Source organism: Trichosurus vulpecula, chromosome 9, assembly GCF_011100635.1.
Source record: "Trichosurus vulpecula isolate mTriVul1 chromosome 9, mTriVul1.pri, whole genome shotgun sequence".
NCBI classification, from domain to species: Eukaryota; Metazoa; Chordata; class Mammalia; order Diprotodontia; family Phalangeridae; genus Trichosurus; species Trichosurus vulpecula.
In genome coordinates this window covers 123,486,785-123,500,601 of record NC_050581.1, presented here as the reverse complement: position 1 = coordinate 123,500,601, position 13,817 = coordinate 123,486,785, and the positions used below count along the sequence as shown (strand labels likewise).

General features: G+C 36.9%; 1 protein-coding gene across 13 annotated transcripts in view; it reads left to right on the top strand.

The window, feature by feature from the left end:
• The window catches only part of PBRM1 (polybromo 1), a 121,654-nt gene that overhangs the window by 84,315 nt on the left and 23,522 nt on the right, over positions 1 to 13,817 (top strand). For all 13 annotated transcript variants that reach the window (XM_036737790.1, XM_036737788.1, XM_036737782.1 and 10 more), the window contains 3 exons: positions 6,150 to 6,335; positions 7,102 to 7,259; positions 8,350 to 8,616. In XM_036737790.1, coding sequence (XP_036593685.1) covers positions 6,150 to 6,335; positions 7,102 to 7,259; positions 8,350 to 8,616 — 611 coding nt within the window. The remainder of the gene's footprint in view (positions 1 to 6,149; positions 6,336 to 7,101; positions 7,260 to 8,349; positions 8,617 to 13,817) is intronic.

Genomic DNA, 13,817 nt, shown 5'->3' with positions numbered 1-13,817 from the left:
AGCTATCAATGGTCATGTGAAAAATACTGTAAGTCACTAATAATTAGAGGTACTGACTCGTACCTATCAGATTGGCTAACATGGTAGAAAAGGAAAATGATAAATGCTGGAGGGGATGTGGAAAAATAGGTACACTACTGCACTGTGAACTGGTCCAGCCACTCTGCAGAACTATTTGGAATTATGCCCAAAGGGCTATAAAGCTGCATATACTCTTTGACTCAGCAGTACCAGGGCTGTGCCTCAGAGAGATTAAAGAAAAAAGAAAAGGACCCATATATACAGAAATATTTATAGCAGGTTTTTTTTTTGTTTGTTTGTTTTGTTTTGTTTTGTTTTTTTTTGCGGTGGCAAAGAAGTGGAAACTAAGGGCATCCCATCAGCTGGGGAATGGCCAAACAAGTTGGATGTATATTTGTGATTCAATGCTATTGTGCTGTAAGAAGTAATAAAGGGGATGACTCCAGAAAAACCTGGAAAGACTTATATGAACTGATGCAAAGTAAAGTAAGCAGGACCAGGGGAACAATCTACATAATAACAGAAGTATTATAATAATGATTAACAGTGAAAGACTTAACCACTCTGATCAATACAGTGATCCATGTACTTCCAAAGGAATCATGATGAAAAATGCTGTCTTCCTCCAGAGAGAGAACTGATGAACTCTTGAGTGCAGATTGAAGCATTTTTTTACTTTCTTTTTCTTGCCTTTTTATTTTTTTGGCAACATGGCTAATGTGGAAATGTTTCGCATGACTTCATATATAATGAGTATCATTTCTTGCATTCTCAATGGATGGAGAAGAGAGGGAGAGAATTTAGAACTGAAACTTTTTAAAATTGAAAAATAAAAAGGTCTCTGCAAGAGAGTAAAGAAATAGAAGGAAAGGGGCAAGACACATATCTAGGTTTGAAATAGAGTACAACCATACTACTACTAGGACTGTATTCAAAAAGAGATAAAAAAACAAAAAGGAAAAGGATATGTATGTACATAAATATTTATGTACAGCAGCTTTTTTCTGGTGGCAAAGAATTGGAAATTGAGGGTATGCCCATCAAGTAGAGAATGGCTGAACAAATTGTGCTTTGTGATTTGTGCTATAAGAAATGATGAGCTGTATGCACTCAGAAAAACCTGGAAAGATTTACATGAGCTAATGCAAAGTGAAATGTGTTGTGTAGAAAGTAACAGAAATATCATAAGATGATTAGCTGTCCTCAACAATACATGATCCAAGACAACTCTAAAGGACTTGTGCTGAACTGATGGTGTCTGAATACAGATTGAAGCATACTTTTTTTACTTTCTTTATTTTTCTTGAGGGTTTGTTTTTTTGTTTTTTATTTTTTGGGGGGCTGTGTTTTTCAGAATATGATTAATATGGAAATATGTTTTCCATAACTATACATGTATAACCAGGGCTTGCTGGTCTTCTCAACAAGGCTGGGATGGGAGGGAATTTGGAACTCAAAGTTTTAAAAATGAATGTTTAAAAAATTGTTTTTACATGTAATTGAGAAAAATAAAATCCTAAATATTTGTTTAATTGAAAGGGAAAAAAAGAAATAGAGTACAACCTATACCCCAAGCCCTCTCCTGCTCCTCTCTTCCTTATAGAGAAGGGAGATCCAAATTCCAAAGAATAAAAATCAGCCAAGGCTGCAGTAGCATCAGTTTGGCAGTGCTCTCTCTGTTCTGCTGGGACAGAGAACCAAGGAGCAGAAAGAAGAGGCCAGAACATCACTGAGTTGGAAGGTTGGCGGGGGGGTGGGGGGGGGGGTGCGGTGTGGGAGATACAGAGGAAACCTGTGTGGCACTCCACTAAGCTTGAGGGTAAGAGCCCAGCATCCAAGTGGGGCCAGATCTGTCCCTCCAAAAGTCATGGAGCAGTGATCTATGCTGGCAAACCATGGGAGGAAGCTGAAACCCTATGAGATTCAGCTCCCGGGGAAACCACCACCAGAGGGGACAGAGTCAGAAATTGAGCAATAAAGGGAAAATGGCGGGGTGGGGGGAAGGACTGAAATAACCAAAGATCTCATAAGAAAGAAAACTCAGAGACTTTCAGCATAAATAGATAAATCAATAGAGAAAACATTAACAGCAGAAGGATATTTGGATTCCAGGTCTCATAAATGAGTTCAAGCATCAATGAATAAATACCACAAAAGAAAGAGAAACAATTCAACACTTGATGGGACAGATGACCCTGTAGAATATGAGGTGAAAATGGAACCACAACTTGCTGTTCCTGAGTGATTTAAAAGAGAAATGACTATTGTGAGAGCAGAATTTAAGGCCTGAAGAGCAAAAATAATTGGCAGAATTAAAAAAAACTTGAATTTGCAATGATGAATCAAGAAACAAATGATAACTGATTGAGAAAGCAGACACACAAAAGTGAAGGACAGTCTAGGAGAAGCAAAAAGCAATAACATTAAAAGAAAGCATGTTCTCTATCAAAAAAAGAAGTTGATCTCAAAGAGGATGTGGAGAGAGAACTAAAGGATTATAGGTCTCCCAACACAATGGATCAAAAAACTTGAATACCATAATGCAAGATATGTTACAAAAAACTGCCTAGAATTTCTGAACACAAAAAATGAAGTACTCGTTAAAAGAATCCATAGATTACCTCCAGAAGAAAAGCAAGGCTACAAACTTCAAGACACGTAGTGGTTAAATTTAATCATTCCAATGAGAAAAAAAACAGATTCTGCAAGTGACTAGGAGAAAAACCTTCAAATACGAAAGAAAAGAGATGTAAGTAACACAAGACTATTATGAACCCACCAGAAAACTCAGAAGGGAATGGAATAATGTGCTGAGTGACCCGCCCTACAAATCTGAGCATAGCTTTTAATGAATGAAAGATAAATATTCAGTAATAAAGAGAAATGTGAAACATTTTTAGGAGGAAAACCATACCTGAAGAGATTATTTGCTTCTCCTATATCCAAGACCACCGAAATAAGAAAGGGGTAAACTAATGTGAAGGGAGATGGAAACTTTGTTTTAGAAGTTGCACATTTTTGATGCTTGAAAATACCATTCATCTTGCCTTAGAATGAGAGGAACTTCTGGGGGCTACTGATACTAAGGGAGTAGGAGGGCATGGACTCATGGAGGAGATTTTAAGAAAAATGGTGAAGCAACATGACCAGGGAAAGCGTAGAACTCACTAGTAGACTGTATGATCAAGGACATGAGGGGATGGGAGGTCCTGCCATCAGAGAGTGTTCTCGCTGTCAACTGCAAGAACTGGCATCTTTCTGGGAATGAGGCAGAAGGGAAATAGATTAAGGAGAAAGATCTACAATAAAATGGCAGAAATTGTTTAGAGGGGAGGATTTAGAAGGGATATCTTGGAAGTTTTGATTGCATCATGAACGCAGAGAATAGGAAGGGAGTAGATAAACATAAAGGCCATAAACTGGAAAATAAAGAGTGGGCAGAAAGGGGGGAAGGGTAGTAAAGAGGATGAAGGAGGAAAATGAAATTGAAGAAACAAACAAGACTAATTAAAGGGGAGGAGAGGTAGGGGAAATCTACTCAACTGAAAAGGAAAAAAGAAGGAAAGAATTAAATAGATAGAAGGAAGAAGGAGCAAACAAGTAAAACCCCAAAGGGAAAGGAGGAGCAAAGAGGAGGCAGGGATTAGGGGAGAGGGGAAGAGAGCCAATAAGAATTGGGCCATCCTAAAAGATTAAGCTAAAGGAACTGAAGCTGCATAGAGACAAATGGAGGAAAACATAAACCCAACTCTCATAACTTTTTTTTTCCTTTTTATTTTAGTTTGCAACACATGATTCTATATAATTTTGAATTCCAGATTTTCTTCCCTCCCTCCCTCCCCAAGACGGCATGGAATCCCATATAACTTCCATGTATAACTTCACATTGAATTAATTTACACACTAGTCAAGTTGTGGAGAAGAACCATGACCAATGGAATGAATCAAACTCTCTTAACTTTTTTTTTTAGTTTTTTTTTTTACTCTCATAACTTTTAATGTGAATAGATTAAACAGTCAAATAAAGCAAAAAGAAGCGACAGATTAGATAAGAAAACAAAGCCTTACAATCTATTCCCTGCAAGAAACACAGTTAAAAAAAAAACAAAGACAGACGTAGACAGAATAAAACTATGGGGATGGAAACAAATTTATTATACATTAAGTCATGCCCCCCCCCCACAAAAGACAGTTACACACATGCTGTCTGACAAAGCAGAAACAAACATTAAAAAGAGAAAAAAGGGACAGACAAGGAAACTACATTTTGCTGAAAGGAACCACAGACAAACAACTATCAATTTATATGGTCCAAATGTCTTAGCATCCAAAGTCATATAGGAAACATTAACAGGTGTAAGACTGCATAGACAGTAACACTATAGTGACAGGAGGTCTTTGAGTAGCCTCCTCAGTTTTAGATGAGTCTAACAGAAGGATAAAAGGAAAAATATAGAACTGAACAAATTGCTGGAAAAGCTAAAGCTTTTGACTTATGATACCTGCAAAAGAATATACGTGTTTTTCAGTATTACATGGAATTTTAACAAAAATTGATCACATTGTGGCACATACATTGCGAACAAATGTGAAAAAGCAGAAATAGTAAATACATCTTTTATAAACCACAACACAATAATATAGTCGTTGGTTCAGGGACCACAAACAAAGATAGATCCAAATAGAGATTTAAAAATTAAATCTTGGGGCAGCTAGGTGGTGCAGTGAGTAGAGCACCGGCCCAGGAGTCAAGAGGACCTGAGTTCAAATCTGGACTCAGACACTTGATACACTTGCTAGCTGTGTGATCTTGGGCAAGTCACTTAACCCCAATTGCCCTACCTTCCTCCCTCAAAAAAAAATTTAAAAAAAATTACATCTTAAATAATGAATGGGTCAAAGAACAAATCATAGAAACAGTTATGTGAAAGAACATGATTATGAAGAAACAATATACCAAAATTTCTGGGATGTAGCTAAATCTTCCTCAGGAGGAAAATCATATCCCTTCAACATACATTAACAAAATAGAGGGGATTAATGAACTGAATATGCACTTAAAAAATGAGAAAGCCAACAAATAAAAAACCTAAAAGAAACCCAGAAGAAGAAATATTGAGAACTAGAGGAGAAATAGATACACTAGAAACAAAAAAAAAAATGTAGACATAATAGATTAAGAGCTGGTTCTTTGAAAAGACTAATAAAATTGATAAACCTTTAGCTAATCTGATTAAAAACAAGAGAGCAGAAAATCGAATGAAATAACAAATGAGCAAGGTGAAGTCAAAACCTGAAGAAATAAAAAGAATACTTGGAACCTATTATGTTCGGTCATATGCTAAGAAAACTGAGAACACAGAAGAAATAGAGGAATGCCTTTAAAAATATACCTTGACAAAAACAACAAAAAAAATACCTTTAATTATCAGACAACCTTATAGAGATTTTAAATAACTCAGTCTCAGAAAAAGAAATAGAAAACCGGCTGTAAAGTTTTTAAAAAAAAACTAGTAGTCCTGATGAATCACAGGAAAATTCTTTCAAGTTTTTAAAGCAAAATTAATACCCCTACTTCAAAAATTATTCTCAAAAACTGAGAATGCGCCCTACTAGAATTCTTTCATGAGACAGATATAGTCTTAATACCTAAAACAGGGAAGGATAAAATACAGAAGGAAAACCATAAGCTAACATCATTAATAAATATTGATTCAAAAATTAGAAACAAAAGTGTCTCAAACAGATTACAAGTGACTTATCCAAGAAATCTTTTTTTTTTTAAGAAATCATTTTTTTATTACCAAGTTGGGTTTTTTTTATATCAGGGATGCAAAGATGGTTTAGTATTAGAAAAACAATCTGTATCATCACATTAAGGCACTAAACTACATGATTTATCTCAATACACAAAGAAAGAATCTTTAACAAAGTATGATACCCATTTATGCTAAAAAAAAACAAAAAACCTTCAAGATATAGACATAGAGGGATATTTTTAATATCAGAAAAAATATCTATCGGAAACTAAAAGCAAACACCATATGCAATGTAAATATAAAAGTAAAGCCCTTGCTGTTCTCAACTTTCTCTTTAATGGTTTTTTTCTCTCTCCTTTGTGAAATAAGAAGCTGAAAAGAGTGAGGACTCCTCTGGAGGAGCAGGCCTCTCTATCTTACATCGAACGTACAGCCAGGACTGTAGCTTCAAGAACAGCATGTACCACGTTGGGGATTATGTCTATGTGGAGCCAGCAGAAGCCAACCTCCAACCACACATAGTCTGCATTGAAAGACTGTGGGAAGATTCTGCTGGTGAGTACCAAGATCTCACTAGGGCTGTCAGGAAGAGGGACATGGGATTTTTTGGGAGCATATGTAATTTAAGTAGATGTAAACCTTTGCACAATCCACCACTGAATGGTAATCAAGCACCCATTGTTTGTAAAACCCTGGACCCACCTGCTCCAGAGTGTGCAAGTTTAAAAAAAAAAAAAGACATGATTCCTGCTATCCATGAGTTTGCAGTCAAGTTGAAATAATGTTCGCATGAAAGGAATACTTTAAAAAGCAGTCTATTTACAGGAAAATATTGAATAAGCTATGTTACCTCACCATTTAGGTCTAGCCAGAAGGCTTCTTTTCAGAAGAGAATGTTTACAAATGGGTTTTGAAGAGGAGAGAGGAGCATGGATTGGCAAGCAGGAGGAAAAGAGCTACTGTGGGTGGAAGTAATAGAATGTAAAGAGAGTCCATATGTTTTAAGAAACAGAGATGGAGGATACAAGATTAACCCACTCACATTTTGAGTTGCTTCTTCCTTTGAGACCCGTCAGAACACTTTTCTTAGGACAGCCAAACTTCTAGCATATAGTATAATTAAACTGCTGTTTCCTTGCTTACCTCTTTGTAGAAATTTGGTAAAAGGCTAGCTTAACTCTTTTGGGCAGGCAATGACAATGAAATTAAGGACTACACAGGCTCTCATTACTGGGTTTGGGTCTCAAAAAGATTAATAGATTAGTTTGCTTTTTCTAACATTTGTCTTTAATGTGGTATTTTTCACTTTTATTTATTTTAGGTGAAAAATGGTTGTGTGGCTGTTGGTTTTATCGGCCAAACGAAACATTCCATCTTGCTACACGAAAATTTTTGGAAAAAGAAGTTTTTAAAAGTGACTATTACAACAAAGTACCTGTTAGCAAAATCCTAGGCAAATGTGTAGTCATGTTTGTTAAGGTGAGTTACTACCCCCAGATTCATCACCTGAAACACACACACACACACACACACACACACACACACACACACACACTCACACACTCTCTCTCTCTCTCTCTCTCTCTCTCTCTCTCTCTCTCTCTCTCTCTCTCTCTCTCTCTCTCTCTCCCTCCCTCCCTCTCTCTCTCTCTGGAAGGGAGGAACCGTGCATTAATCTAATTGAAATTAGTCTGTGTGACCACATATAAAAATTTAAGGAAAGAATTAACCATTATATGTGGAGTGAATGTTAATTTTTTCATATAATTGCCAGCTACAAAATGTTTAATCAGACTGGTATATTTTCTCAGTTGAAGAAGAGATTTTCAAAGAAAAACTTGAAATTAACTCTTAGGGATCTGTCTGTATTTAGATTCTCATTTTGCTGTATCCCAGTGCTAGGGGAAAAGGAGAGTAGAAAAGACCATAAGAGCAGACATAGCATGTAAAGTGTGAAGGAACATTAGAGATCCAGTCTGACTCCTGTTATACAGATCAGGATACTAAGGCCTAGAGGCAGTGTGGGACAGTGGAGAGAATGCCACTTCACCAGGCTATTGCTAGGTCAAAGGAGGTCTCAGTGGGGTCAGTCATGACTTTGAGAGGCAGGAGGGTCCTACAGTTAAGGGATCTGAGTCAGAACCCTTCCTTAATACCAAGTGATTATGGGCAAATCATTAATCTTTCAGAACTTTGGTTTCCTCATCTATAATTTAAAGATTATATTAATCAGACTCCTTTCCTTATAGAGTAGTTGTGAGAAAAGTGCTTTGCAAACTTTAAATAGATGTAGATGTGAGCTACTTGTCATTGTTACCACAGCCTTCTCTCCCCAACAACTTTGTGTTTAGCCACCTTATATTTATTTTGTATATTTTTATTCTGTATTTCGTTACGTTGTCATGTATGGATGTTATTTCCCATAATAAATTAGAAGATCCTTGAGAAGAGGGATTGTTTTCATTTTTTGTCTTTGTAGAGAAAAATAGCTTTTAGTGTTTAGTCATTTTTGGGTTTCTTAGTAATTTAGTTTCATTAAATAATCTAATGCTGTTGCTTTATTTAACAGGAGTACTTTAAACTGTGTCCAGAAACTTTTCGAGATGAAGATGTTTATGTCTGTGAGTCACGATATTCTGCCAAAACAAAATCTTTCAAGAAAATTAAGTTGTGGACCATGCCTGTCAGTTCCGTTAGGTTTATCCCACGTGATGTGCCTCTGCCTGTGGTGCGTGTTGCTTCTGTGTTTGCAAATACAGACAAACTGGATGATGAGAAACACACTGAAACTTCAGAGGACAGTAAAGGAGCAGACAATTTCCTTAACCTGGAAAAGGTATGGGAAAAAAAGTCACAAAGAGTTTTACATTTTAGAAGAAAAATATTCATAAAACAATTCTTTATGGTGTCCCTACCCATAATGAGAGGGGTGAACAAGGAAGAAGAATTTAAACAGTGTTCCTAGGAATCCTACAGGTTAATTTTAACAATGAAAGACAGTTTGGAGATCAGTAATTTGTCTCTGATCTATAGCTTCCTTTGCTTAAATTTTTATAAATTTTAATGTATTTTTAAATTTTTTATTGATTTTTTTGTTTTTAAAATAATTTTATTTTTATATATGTCGCTTTCCCCCTCCTCTACTCAAAGAGCTATTGTTTACAACAGTGAATAAAAAAGAGGCAACAAATTAAGCCGTCCAACACATGAGCTGAGTCTGGCAGTTTACGTTCTGTTCCATACCCACAGTCCATTCCTCTCCTCACCTCCACTCCCTGAAAACTCCAAGGAAGAGAAGGAGTTACATCTTCGCACCTCTTTTCCAAGGCCACATTTGGGCATTATAACTAGACGTCATTCAGTTTCATTTTTGTTGTTCTTGCCATTTACATTGTTGTTGTTGTATGTATTGTTTTCCTGGAAAAACTTCATTTTGCATCATTTCACATGAGTCTTCCCATGCCTCTTCCGAGTTCGTCATATTCCTTGTTTTTAATGCTAAAGTGTATTACTTTACATTAATGTGCCTCAATTTATTTAGCCACTCCCCAGTCAGTGGACATCTACTTTGTTCCTACTTATTTGTTACTACAAAAAAAGCCTTTCTATCTTAGGCTTCCTTGCAAAGGGGAGGAAGGAAACAAGCATGTATATAGTGCCTACAATGTGCCAGGCACTATGCTAATAAGCACTTTACAGATATCTCATTTGATCTCACAACAACCCTGGTAGGTAGGTAGTATTATATATCTCTACTTTATATCTCCACGTGTCCAAGGTCATACAACTAAAAAAGTGTCTGAGGCAGAATTTGTACTTGTGTCTTCCTGACTCCAGCCTTGATTCTCTTCACTGTGCTACCTAGCTGCCATACATCATATGCCTTGGGGTATACACCTGGCATTTAGGGTCTTTGAGGCTAAAGTTATGGACATTTTAGTCTCTTTAACATAATTCTGAAATGCTTTCTGAAATTAGTGGACCGATTCATAGCTCCACCAATGGTGTATTCGTGTGCCTGTCTTTCAACATCCTTTTCAACATCGACTATTCCCATCTTTTGTTGTCTTGGCCAGTTTGCTGGAAATGAGATGAAAACCTCAGGATTGTTTTTATTTGTATTTCTCTTAGTATTAGCAATTTAGATCTTTTACAAGCTTATGAATAGTTTGCAGTTCCATTAAGTTATGACTCTTGGTTTTATATGTTTGCAGTATTTTTGTTAGTTTCCTATATATCTTAAATAACAGATTCTTATCAAAGATAATTGGTGTAAAAAGTTTTTTTTTCCAAATTGACCGTTTCCTTTCTTATCCTAGTTATGTTGATTATTTCATGCAAAAGCATTTCAACTTCCTGTAGTTTTTTTTGGTAATCATCTCTATCCCTTACATAGTTAAGAACTCTCCTCTTAGCTATAACTATGAAAAGTACCTGATCTGTTAATTTCTTTTTTTTTAATGGTATGACCTTTAATATTAAAGTCATGAATTCATTTTAAGCTTATTTGAGTATTTGATATGAGATGTTAGCCTAAATCTATTGGGCAATATTTTTTCATTCAATTTTTATTTTATTTTCAGTTCTAAATTCCCACCCTTCCACCTCCTCCTGCTCCTATCCCCACCCCCACCCACAGTTAAGAAAGCAAGTATCCCACTATCAGCCCTTCTCGGGAGTTTTTTATAATTAGGCAGAATCTTCTAACATTTTAACTGACTTAAGTACAATTCCAGAGTCAGGGTCATGAATGAAATGATCCCCAGAAATCTCTTCCTTGAGAAACATTCTCTCAACAACAGTGTCAAGCAAGTTATGTTTTTGTGCTTATAAGAGGCAGTAGGAGATAGTCATGGGGAGAATCTATTCTTTAAAGTGGCTTTTCTTGGCTTTATGATTTTACAAATAACGTTTATGTAGCCGTACTATGTGAATACATTTTCCAGCAATTTTGAAGACTTGGAAACTCCAGTCTATAATAAATGACCTCCCACAATTCGAAATGACTCATGATGAAACATACTGCCAGCTCTAGATAAAGTGGTGATGGACTCAGTGCAGATTGAGGCCTTTTTTTATATATATGGTTAATTCAAGCATTTGTTTTGCTTAACTACATTTGTAACAAGTTTTGTTTTTGTGGTCTCTCAATTGCCATTTTTCTTAATAATTAGGGTCAAGAGTTTGGTATTCAGTCAGATCATAAACCAGAATTTTTTAACCACCCAGGCAGCTAGGTGGCACAGTGAATAGAGCACTGGGCCTGGAGGCAGGAAGACCTAAGTTCATATCTGGCCTCAGACACTTACTAGCTGTGTGACGCTGGCCAGTCACTTAACCTTGTTTGCCTCGGTTTTCTTGTCTATAAAATGAAATGGAGAAGGAAATGGCAAACCACTCTAGTGTCTGCCAAGAAAACCCCAAATGGGGTCAGACACCACTGAAAAATAACTGAAGAATCGCAGCTATGTGCCAGGTACTGTGCTAAGTTAAGAATTCGCCCTCACCCCCGAGACGTCTTCGTAATGGTTCTTTCTGCTTCTGGTCTCTATTGTCCTGTGATCTACATAGTTGCCAAAATAATCTTCCACATATGCAAATCTGACCATGTCACTTTCCTTCTCAAAAACCTTCAGTCGCTTGTATTGCCTATAGAATAAATGTACTCTTTATCATGGCATCCAAAGATTTGCCAAAGAGCCACGATCTGACTCCAACCTGTCTTTGCACCTTTAATTTTCCTTCATTTCTTGTCACAATCTACATTCCCGCCAGGCTGGACTCATCACACCTGCATCTTTTTGGGCCTCTCCCGTTGTGCAGTTGTTCAAGTCATTTCGGCCCTTCCCCCCCAGTCCTAAAATAAGCTCGCTCTACAACTTGACCTGTTAAAATCTTTATTCCTTCAAAGTCTACCTTAAGTTCCCCTTCTTCCATGAAGACATTCATGCCTGATTTTCCTTTCACTAAAAGTGATCTGGCCCTCCTCAGATTCCTCATAGCACTCTTTGTTTACCATGTCTTTATACTATCAACACAAAGAAACAGTATCCCACTGTGCTTGGGAATGGATCCCTCAATGCCCTCAAAATTATATTGCCTCTAATGTGCATTTTGCGTATAGTTTAGTCCAGCTGTTTTTCCCTTCTTTGTTTTCTGTAGTAACATTTCTCCTTCCTTCCTTCTATAGCACATTGTGAACTGTGATTAAAATTCAAATGAGTTGTCTTCACTACCATTAGTGGAGAAAATAGTTTGTTATCAAAATCTTGACAGATCTTTTCCATTTTTCATCTCTTTATCATCCTTAAATGTTTTGGGAGTGATATGCTTGAGTTGGTTCTCAACAGCATAGGCCAGACTTTGAGCCCAGGGCCTCTGGTTCCATATCCAGTACTCTGTCTATCATATGTGAGTCTTTTGGTGTCAGTTTCTTTATCCATTCTCATTTTTCTTTAGTAGCATGTTTAAGTAGGTCAGGTGGTGCTGTTTTGATTGCATGCCATATCATCCTTTCATTTTTCTTCATTCATTTGGTGTTGAGCTTGATTGTTGTTCATACAAGCTGGAAGTCTAACTATACACAAACAACTGATTCAAAAACAAATCCCACCCTGGCAACCAGTGTGGCAACCTATCAATATAACTTCTTTTTGTGTGTGTGGTATTTAGTGCTTTCTATACCTAGTACCTTCTGATTGTCTTCTGCTAAAAGAAAATATTATGATAACTACATAAATTTTATGTATATTTATATATGATAACTACATATACAAGATATCTGGGTAATCTACAGCCTTTGGCCTATTGATCTTGAGCCATATTTTCCAGTATATTTTTTATCACCTTCTCCTATGTTCATTTTGCATTGAAATTACCAAGTATGTAAAGCATATGTTGATTTTCTTTGCAGAATGCTTAGTACGATCTTCATAGAATTTCTCTATCTCCTTATTATCTGGCATGGACGTTAACAGTCTTTCTTCATAAGTTCGTGGATTTAGAGCTGAAAGGGATTTGATAGGCTGTCCAATCCAACACTTTCATTTTACCAGGGAAGAAACTGAGGCTTAGACAGGTTATGGCTTGTACACGGTCACACAGGATAAAATGGCAGAGTCAGGATTTGGATGTCCTGGCCCTCCAGATCCTTGCCACTGCTTGTTTATGCCGATCATAAGTACCATGATTCCAGATTACCAAAGGTCCCATAAAATGACATTTCTTGTTGCTGTTGGATGCACGATAAAGCCAACTCTGCTAGCTCCATTACTTGGCTCCCCAAGAAGAACCTGTACACTGGCATTTCATTTAACTGCCATTTCCTTGTACAGACCTCACTTTACCCATAAGCGGACTTTCTGCAGACCCCGATATAAAGCAATATGAATTTGCCCACAAAGGTGAGGAAGAGAGAGAGGAAGGGGATGTGCACCTTGGAGGGAGGGGGCCAGGGACAGAGAAGTGAGAGCAAGAGGAGGAACACACGGGGGCCAGGGCCACATGGGGGCCTGGCCAGAACCCTGAGGGACAGCTGTGGTTTAGAGGGTATGCTCTGAAGAAGGATCCATCAAAGGAGATGGAGGAAGTGGTCAGATAGGTAGAAGGAAAAACTGGAAGAGAGCTGTGTCCTGAAACCGAAGAGGTCAAGGAGAATGAGGATTGAGAAATGCGTGTGTATACATATACGTATAGATATATGTATAGATGTATATATACACACATATGTTACGTGTATATATGTATATATAGTTTGACTTATAACCCAAAAGGATACTGAAATTTCCTAAAATTAATATTTTTCATCCAGATCTTTTTGCATTTCAGTTAACTTTTCCCTTAAAAATTTAGTTCTGTGCTATTTGGCAGGAGGCAGAGAGTACAAATATGTATATATACATGTAGATAATATACTTTGACTGTCAGTGTTTCTTTTAATTGTCAAGCTTATCTCCCAGCTTTCCAACTTTAATTCATCTTTGAAATCTTAATTACAGCTCCTCATCTTCTGGAGTCAGCTGACATAAAATAAACTTT